Source organism: Erythranthe guttata, chromosome 10 (genome assembly GCF_056151865.1).
Source record: "Erythranthe guttata isolate IM_541 chromosome 10, IM_541, whole genome shotgun sequence".
NCBI lineage: Eukaryota > Viridiplantae > Streptophyta > Magnoliopsida > Lamiales > Phrymaceae > Erythranthe > Erythranthe guttata.
This window is the reverse complement of record NC_142542.1, coordinates 12,141,514-12,151,432: the sequence shown is the minus strand read 5'-3', so window position 1 is coordinate 12,151,432 and position 9,919 is coordinate 12,141,514. Positions and strand designations below refer to the sequence as shown.

The following is a 9,919-nucleotide window of genomic DNA, read 5'->3' as shown; positions in this document are numbered from 1 at the left end:
CTCCAATTTAGTTCAATTTCAACAATTATATAATTTTGACCCTTATTTCAGTTTCACCCCAATTTTAACCGCCACCCCCGGAGACCGCTGGTCACCCGCCGGTCACCCAATTTTCTGATTTTTTTAACTGGAGACAGTGATATTACTTTAGGGATATTAATATTAGTAATATTACTGTTTAGGACAATAATATTAGTAATACTACTACTTTGGTATTCCAAAAAGTAATTTAGTAATAATTTTGTTGTTAACACAGTATTTTAGAGAGAAAAAAAGTTTATTATTCAAAGTTGTCAACACCGGAATCTGGCCGTAAAAAAAATATTCAAATTTTTTTTTCTCAAAAAAATAAATGTTTTAAGAAAATATGAAAATTGGGGTTAATGTGATATATTTGTTCAAATCCGGCATCAATGTGGAATATTGATGAAGTTATAGTATAATGGATGGAATTGATGAAAATTATATTATGGAGGGTATTTTATATGTGGATGGATTTATTTGCAAGACATTTTGTTGTCTGAAACTATGTGCATTTAAGTCACTTATCATGAGCCTATTTGCCATTTGCTCTAAAATCAAATTCTATATCGCGTTTTATAAAAAAACTAGGGTAAATTACAACCACCCCCTGAGGTATGGTGAAATTACGAAAACTCCACTCTTGTTTGGGTAATTACATCCAACCCCTCAACTGTATATCTTTTTACACGTCTACCCTAGCGGTTTAAAATTTAGTGGAATCTTCTAGATTATATGGAATATTCTCAATTTTGTACCCGTTTTATCCCATTCAAGTTCCACATTTTGAAGCAAGATGATCATAAGATGTGTCTCTTAACTTGTAAATATCAGATTGGGTGCATCAGAAACTATATTGTTGAACCAAACGAGTACAAATTAGAGAACATTCCACGTAATTTAGATGATTATGTTGAATTTGACACCAAAAGGGTGGGTGTGTAAGAAGATTCGTAGTTGAGGGGTAGATATAATTATCCAAACATGAGGGGATTTTCGTAATTTGACCATACCTCAGGAAGGTGGTTGTAATTTACCCAAACAACTATGTATATAGAGAGAGAACTTATTGATAACCACATGTCCATAAATCTAATGTGATACAATAGCCAAGCCAACCAAAGCAATGAGTCATCCATCCTTTAAATGTTGGTAGTTGGTGCAGTTGCTTTCATTACTCTCCTTCTTCAACACTTATTATCTGGACCACCCCCTACCCCCACCCACCCTACCCTCAACCTCCATTTCTCCTGTTTCTCACCACTATATACGAATAGAGTTTTCATTTCTTAATTTAAAAAAAAAAAAAAAAAGGTTTTAATTTTCTTGTTCATTTAAAGAGTTCTTTGATCATCTTGGAATTTCAAAAAAAGAACATGGATCAAGAAAATGATCAAAGTATTAGGTTTTTCAAAGTAGCTGCAGAGTCAGTCGAAGACAGAATAATTAGCAGCAGAGATGAGAAGATGATTATTAGTAAGAGAAATAAATTAGGGAAGAGATGTTATCCTGATCTCGTATCGTTCGATGAATTGCCGGATTACATGAAGGATAACGAGTTTATATTTAATTATTACAGAGCTGATTGGCCTCTCAAACTAGCCTTTCTCAGCTTGTTTCGATGGCATAACGAGACGCTCAATGTCTGGACGTAAGTGCAATTTTATTTGTGCTTAATTTATTTTACGTTATAATTGCGCTACTAAACCGAATATATTTTTGTTTTCAAGTAATAATAATGTTTTTAAACTTTGCGAAAGTACCGTAATTGTTTTATTCAGTTTCTGCACTTGTTGTTGTTCTGTCCCGTTTCGGGTTTCGGGTTTCATTAATTTGAGACAAAGATTTATGTTGTTGCAGGCACTTAGTTGGATTTCTGTTGTTTGTGGGTTTGACAGTAGCCAAATTAATGCATGTAACTCAACTTGCAGATTTCATCACAATGTTTACTGAGTAAGTCAATCAAATTCTATTAATTCTCTTTCTTTCTTTGGCATAAATAACTAACACAATTTGTAAAAATTATACTCAATAGAGATCAACACTCTTTTCTCGGTAAAATGCATTTGCAAGTACGGTAGTGGTTATTCTTGAGTGATAAAAGGTCCAATCTCGACATAAAATGAGTGAGTCGTATTGGAGATATTAACATTAAATGAGACATTTCACTGATAGTTTAAGCTTTTAGTTGAGATGATTATTCAACAAGTCGGGCTCAGAAATCGGGACAACAACCCGATTGTGGTAGAATTGCAAATAATAATTATTTGGTAATTGTAGTACTTGCACAAAAGACTGGCTAATAACGGCTTTAGTCAGATATACATTGTTCCAATTGCAGGCAGAATTATACGTTTTAACATACGATGGGCTGCGTGTAAGTGAATTGACCAATTCTATGAACATTATATGTAACATCTAGCAATTTCAAGAACTAAAAAACATCCAAATCCTTTAATTTGAATTTGTGATTTAAATCAAGTTTGAGCTGGGCATAAGAGCCGTAGAAGGACCTGCTATAATCAAATCATCAACATACACTAGTAAGACGATAAATGAGGTACCTGTCCCTCGATCTAGTGAAGAGAAAATAATCTGATTTGGATCGAACAAAATCCAAAACAAGAACAACCTCTGTAAACGTAACATTCCGTTGTCTGGAAGCTTGCTTTAAGCCATATAATGATTTGTTCAGTTTGCAGACTAAAATGGAAGTAGACTCAACTTCAGAAGTAATAACAATAATAAATTATTTATACGATTGAGACGGTTTATGATATCCAACATCATTACAAATAGGATACTTTGAGTATACTAGAGCAGACGAAGAGTTAGATTGTAGCTGAGCAGAACAAGCATAATCAATCCTTCAAGTAAGTAGGTGCCTTAACATTTCTAGTAGATCTTCTAGGTTCATCAGCACGTGAATTATGTTGAATGGTTGACGTAGATTCATTACGTAATCATCCACTAATGTAAGAAAATATATATAGCCATTATATGAAGGAACTTTATAGGGACCCCGAACGTCACAATGTAATAGATCAAAACTTGCAGAAGCAAAATGAGTAATATTATACAAAATTCACCAAATCAGAGGGGAAAATACTAATTTCTAAACTGATATCATAAACAAGAGATAGCGCGAGTAGGTGCCTTGATGAATTGAACGAGAAATCGAACGAATATGAACGTTCAATTGAGAACAGATTGGGAACTAAAATTCACCAAATCAGTGGGAAAAAACTAATTTCTAAACTGATATCATATATGTAGAAATCTTGACTAGTTTATCTGAAACGCCATTGTTAGCTTTACAAAATACTCTTCAACATAATAACTGAAAAAAAGTGTTATTCACAAATAATAAAAACTCTACTGCCATATTACAACTTTAGACAAAAGCTGGAAAAACATGATAAATGCAGAACTTAAAAATAGCAAGGTGTAGTATCTAACAAGAACAGGAAGGAAAATTTAGGTATGATCTATGTACCTTCTATTAAAGGCCTTAGGGGAGGCTAAAAATTGCTAGAAAAACAACTATCTTAATATATAGCACCACCACGCGTCGTGGGCTGAGTGGAAGTCAGGGGATCGAATTCGTATAAGTTTAGCCTTAAAAACTTTTTTTTTCTAGCACTTGTTATGTCTTTGTTCTGCTTGAAAACTGTGGACAATTTAAGCTTTTTCTTTTTTTTTTTTTATTTTATTTTGTTTTTTTTATTTTGAGCTTTTACGATCATGAAATATGATCATAAACCTCATGCATGAAATGACAATAATGCCCTCCATCTTCTGATGTATATTCATAGACAGTTCCCATCAAGAGCAGAAGCCAACATCTCCAACAAATATTCTCTGGTGAAACAAACTACAATAACCACCACCACAACAAAGTGGCCATTCTACGTGTTTTTAAGCGGCTCGATGTTCTGCCTCCTGAGCAGCAGCATGTGCCACCTCTTCTGCTGTCACTCCAAGCGACTAAACACGCACCTCCTCCGAATGGACTATGTCGGGATAACAGTCATGATAATAACCTCGTTCTTCCCGCCAATGTACTACATCTTCATCTGCACACCTCACTGGCAAATCATCTATCTCACGTGCATCACAATCATGGGCGCGTGCACCATCACCACCACCTTTCTCTCTCCTCCTCTCTCCTCCGCTAAATTCCGATCTTTCCGTGCTTTGCTCTTCGTGTGCATGGGCTTGTTCGGCGTGATCCCGGCGGTGCATGCGGTCGTGGTTAATTGGAACGATCCACATAGGAATGTGACTTTGGCGTACGAGTCGGTTATGGGATTATCGTATTTGGTGGGGGCTTTGTTTTATGTGACTAGGGTTCCCGAAAGGTGGAGGCCCGGGTGGTTCGATATTGCCGGGCACAGCCATCAGATATTCCATGTGTTTGTGGTGGTGGGTGCTTTGGCACACTATGGTGCTGCGCATATTTTGTTCAAGTATCGGAGTAAGATGGGTTGTGACACTACTACTTGATGTAGTACAGTTAAATCTCTATAAATTAATAGGATTGGGACTAACAAAATTCTATTAATTTAGTTGAAATATTAAACTATCGAACCTTTATATTTTTGTAATTAGGCTCTAATGTCTTGTCCGCCGTGAAATGGTACGTTGAACCGAACCTCTATCGACACTTGGAATTCCAAAGGTAAGCCTTTGAGGAGCGAACGATGCAATAATGTGTTTGCAGTTGCATTGAAATAATTCGTCGCCATGTTTTCTGCAAATGACGTCGATGATGATGATGTCACAATATTTGTTCTCGACCACTTATTGTCGTCCGACGTAAGCCGAAAAAAAACGTCCAAATGATCATGGTATTTGAATTTATGATACTTTCCGGGAGAGAAAGACAAGCCCATATTCAATTGCGCTGCCGCATAGTTAGAATGGTTATTAGAGTTGTCGACAGTAACCGTTACCATTTCCACTTTGAGACTCGGATATCCGTTTTTGTCAATAAAGAACAGAATCAACAGCACAGAAACGATGATCGAGGTTACTAATACAATGGCAACGCACACCCTATTTTCATGAGAAGAAAAGGAGGTAAGGGGAGACGGTGCGGAGGCACGAGTTATATTGATGTAAAGAATATTAATTTGGTAGATAACCAAATCACATATATTCCATGGTTTTGTATCTATAGAAATTCTTGTAATAGGATCAATTGTAAAGGCATTCTTTTGCCTATATATTAGTCTGCTATTCAATGAATATACGTATCTTTCCCATTCAATAATTATATTCTTATCATGGGACCAGAGCTTAGGTTGTAGAATATACTTCCGCTGCCCTAATTCCTTCCGTTGCCGCCGACCATCTGTCTTGGCTTAACTCTGTCTGTTGTTGCTGCCTACCATCCTTCTCGGCCTAACTCCGTCTACTACCACCGACCTTTCGTCTTGGGTTTCTTCAGATACAACTCCAAAGTCTTCTATCATCGATCCAACTTCGCCCTATTATCTTCATCCCTCGTCTAGTCCAGGTTCTGTCCTAACCCATATAAAATTGAAAGGTTAAAATTACGCATCTTGGGAACATGCTATTATTCTTGCTTTGAAATAGCAAAATAAAATCGGTTTTATTAATAGTCCCATTACCAAATCAGACAAAGATGACCCAAATTTGTGGCATGGGAAATAGTTAATTTTATGTTGTGTTAATGGATCGCAAATTCCCTAGATGATCCTATTAGAGCTACTGTTTCTCGTCTTACAAATATCAAAATATTGTGGGAGTGTTTGAAAACTAGGTACTCGGTTAAAAATGACCCTAACATCTACAAGGTCTGGTCTGATCTTAACTAAACAAAACAGTCCGAAGTGTCAATTATGTCATACTATACTCAATTCTTGGGCATGAGGGAAGATCTTGCTGTATTATCTTCGTTAGAAAATTATTCCTGTAAAAATGGTTCGCCTATCTTAACTTGGTTCGATTATCTCAAAGTTTACCAGATTCTCATGGGTTTGGATAAGTCATACAATACCCTGCATACACAAATTATCAATATCGAGCCCCTTCCGGATCTCAATCGTGTATACTCTATGGTTACTCAAGAAGAAAGTCATCGATCTGCCCTACAACCCCGGGAAACAGGATCAGCCGTTGGGTTTGCTGCTCAGATTACTCAGTCTGGTTGCCCGTTTTGCACCTTTAGTCAACGTCAAGGCCATATATTTGAGGGTTGCTGCACCAGACTTGGTATAACTCCTACATCGTGGTCGGGGGCGTGGAAGGGGGCGTGTTCTGTCATCACGTGGTCAACAACCAAGCCCCGTTTTCGCCGCTGCAACCCAGTACGGAAATTCTACTCATACAATCGAGTCTTCCGTACGGACAACTACTATGTCTGGACTATCCACGGAGCCATTGCACCGTCTACTTGCTCTAATAGAGTCTACTTCAACCGTCGACAAATTATCTGGTAAGATTATTGGTAAAATTCAGTCTAATGTTTGTTGGCTTATCGATAGTGGAGCTTAACACCATATGACGGGTAATCTTTCATTACTGCATAATGTTCATGATATTCATCCATCTCCTGTCGAATTACTCGATGGAGATAGTACTACAGTCGTCAAGGATGGGACTATTAGCTTACGACCAAGGCTTGTACTCCACCATGTGCACTATGTACCAAATTTGGTCGCTAATTTGGTGTCTGTTAGCAAATTGATTCGTGATGCTATTTGTTTTGTGATATTCACGGATCGTCTATGTATTTTGCAGGACCGCACGACGAGGAGCCTGATTGGATCGGGTGAGTCACGTGAGGGGGTGTACCACTACAGTCAAATGACGACAGCAACAGCTTCAGTGGCTTGGGCAACAGACTCTGATGACTTGTGGCATCGTCGGTTGGACAATAAACGGCCGCGACCACTTTTATAAGGTCCTTCTTCTTCTTCGAAAAAAAAAAGAGATAAATATATATGCTTCTATATATATACTAAATAAAAAAAAATAAAAAAAAAATAAAAAAATAAAAAAGAGAGAAGAAGAAGAGACTAGAAGGGAGAAATAATGACTAGTTGTTGAATTATTTTTGAAAACTCGATCCATTGCCTCAAAAGCAAAAGTGGAGACTTTTGAACTTTTGAAAATCGAGTTTATTAAAGTCCGTAGAGGTGAATTCATTGTTTCAAACGCCTATCTTTCAAATTTTGGCGTAATCACCTAAATTCAAGAAGAATTGCCACACATACCCATATTTCCTACCTCGAACCAAAGAGCCTAACAATTGAAAGCCACAAAGCCCCAATGATCCCAATAGCTTAATGTTCGATATTAGTAGAGTAGGATAATTTGGTGAGTATTTGGAGTCAAACATATGCATGTAAGTATAAATTCTTTCTATCTTTAATTTGCAAATATTGGATGCTTGAAGCAATTGTATGAATTGTGGTTTTTGGTAATGGTGAGTGACTAAGTGTTGTTGAATTTTGAGCTTGCGAATGCCTAAGAATTGTCATTATAATTACAAGTTCTGAAAACGTGAAGTTGATCATTGATCTATGTGATGAGATGTTATCGTTGAGTTATTTGCTTATTGGTAGATTTTGCCTGAGGACAAGCAAAAGTTCAAGTTTGGGGGTGTGTTAAGTGTATATTTTTACACTTTATCGTACCTTTTTATTTGAGCTTTTGGCGTGTTTTAACGATAATTGGTGCTTAAAAAGTTGATTTATTGTATTTTAGGTACAAATTAAAGAATTGGAAAAGTATGGGGTCAAAACTGCAATTTTGGCGAAAATATGGGTCAAAAGTGAAAATATCAAATTCTGAAGATTTAACGCTCGAACCCCCGTCCCAGTTTTAGTGCAAATTGTGGGACCCCCGTCCGAGACTCCGAAGTTGCGCAGTAAAGGAATTTTAATTGCACAAGGAAGCTGCCTTCTTCCCCAAGTTCTTCACCTTATATAAGAACAAGCCAAGCACACAATTGAGCATCTTTTTACGCAATTTGGAGAGCAACAAAGCAATAACGAAGACGAAGAATTCGAAGACTTCAAGCATAGATTTATCGTCTATGATTTATTTTATTTGTGTTTTTCCTTTAATCATGAGTAGCTAATTTTCTTATTTCTAGGATTTTATTTGGAACCCTTTGTGGGATTTATGAACCCTTTTCTATGATTTTATGCAAGTTTTAATTCCGGATTATTTCTTCTACTTGTTTTATTAAGTGCATGAACTTGATCAACTTATGTGCTTTTATGTTATTGTTAACCGCATGAATCGGAAGATCGGGTTAATAATTAGAACTGTGGTAGAAGAGCCTTTGTGGTATTAACATAGGAATATAGTTAATCTCTTAGGTAGCCATTATTGAGATTTGTGCTTAATGCTGTGTTCTAGAATTAATTGCATAGGAATATAGTAATTGAATCTAGAGTATTAGAATCGTAATACACGCGGAAGCGGGTTATGATTATTTTAGCATCTCAGGTTAATAATCCGGGTTAATTGCTTGCATAATTGAAGGAATTGGGGGAATAATAATCACATAGGGGGAAGAATAAAATCCTAGGCTTGCTTATCTTGATTAAATCTTCGTTTTAAATTGCTTTCTTGTTTTTGCTTGTTTTTAATTTATTTTAATCTAGTTAATTCTCTCTAAAGTCGACTTTGTAGGGTGGGCTTGATAATAATTGGTAGAATTTAGCGTCTAGGATTAGATAATTAAATATTCCCTGTGGGTTCGATATCCGGACTTTTAGTCCACTATATTACTTGTACGATACGTGCACTTGCGTGTAGGTTTTCGACCAACAAGTTTTTGGCGCCGTTGCCGGGGATTATTTTAATTATTTATTTTATTCTAGCTCTAAATTTGAACAATTTTCACGATTCACCCATTTAATTTTTTTTTTTTTTTTTAGGTATTGTGTATGCGTAGGAGACTCGATCTTGCTAGAGAACCGTTTGATCCCGAAATCGAACGTACTTTTCGAGCCGCTAGGAGACTTCAACGCGAAAACAATATAATGGAGGACGACGAACGCAGGGCCGTGGGCAATTTACTCGAGACCAACGGAAACCAAGTCCAAGACCCACCCCCTCAACTTCCAGCACAGCCAGCAGTTCGTCCACGAGCACTTCAAGATTACATAATCCCAACTCTAGACGGATTCCGCCCGAGCATCCAATATCCACCCATTGAGGCGCACAATTTTGAGATCAAGCAAGGCCTTTTGACGATGCTCCAAAATAACAGACTATTTAGTGGGTTGGCAGGTGAAGATCCCCATCTTCACATTGTCAATTTTCTAGATACCTATAATTCCCACCGTCAAAACGGCGTTTCCCAAGAGGCGCTTCAATTAATTCTCTTCAAGCACTCCTTACAAGGAAGAGCTCGCCAGCGGTTGATGTCCCAAGCCCCCCACTCTATCTTGTCGTGGCCTCAACTCCTCAATCTTTTCATGAAAGTTTATAGCTCACCCGAGAAGAACGAGAGAATCCGACGAGAAATTCATAATTTTGTCCAAGAGCAAGGCGAACAATTATACGAGGCATGGGAGAGATTTAAAACTCTTTTGCGGCAGTGTCCAACACATGGAGTCGAACAATGGCGGCAAATCCACATCTTTTACCAAGGGATTAACGAGAATGCACGAACGGTCCTAGATGCATCAAACGGGGGGAATTTTATGAGTCAATCGATACCGGATGCTTTCATCATGTTGGATCAAATTGCTCAAAATCGGTTTGCCAAGTCAAGCGAGAGAACGGTTAGTGGAGCCAAGAAAGTTCCCGGAGTGTTGGAGTTAGATGCAATTACGGCCCTTCAAGCCCAAGTGACCCAAATAGCTCAACAAAATCAACTCCTTTTACAACACATCAAAGCAAATCCACC

At 37.4% G+C, this 9,919-nt stretch overlaps 1 protein-coding gene across 1 annotated transcript; it reads left to right on the top strand.

Moving 5' to 3' along the window:
* Positions 1-1,101: 1,101 nt before the first annotated feature.
* LOC105949837 (heptahelical transmembrane protein 1) lies at positions 1,102-4,675 on the top strand. Its single transcript, XM_012973148.2, has 3 exons — positions 1,102-1,672; positions 1,882-1,974; positions 3,837-4,675. Exons 1-3 carry the CDS (start codon positions 1,398-1,400, stop codon positions 4,525-4,527), a joined length of 1,059 nt encoding a protein of 352 aa, XP_012828602.2. The 5' UTR covers positions 1,102-1,397; the 3' UTR covers positions 4,528-4,675.
* Positions 4,676-9,919: the final 5,244 nt, after the last annotated feature.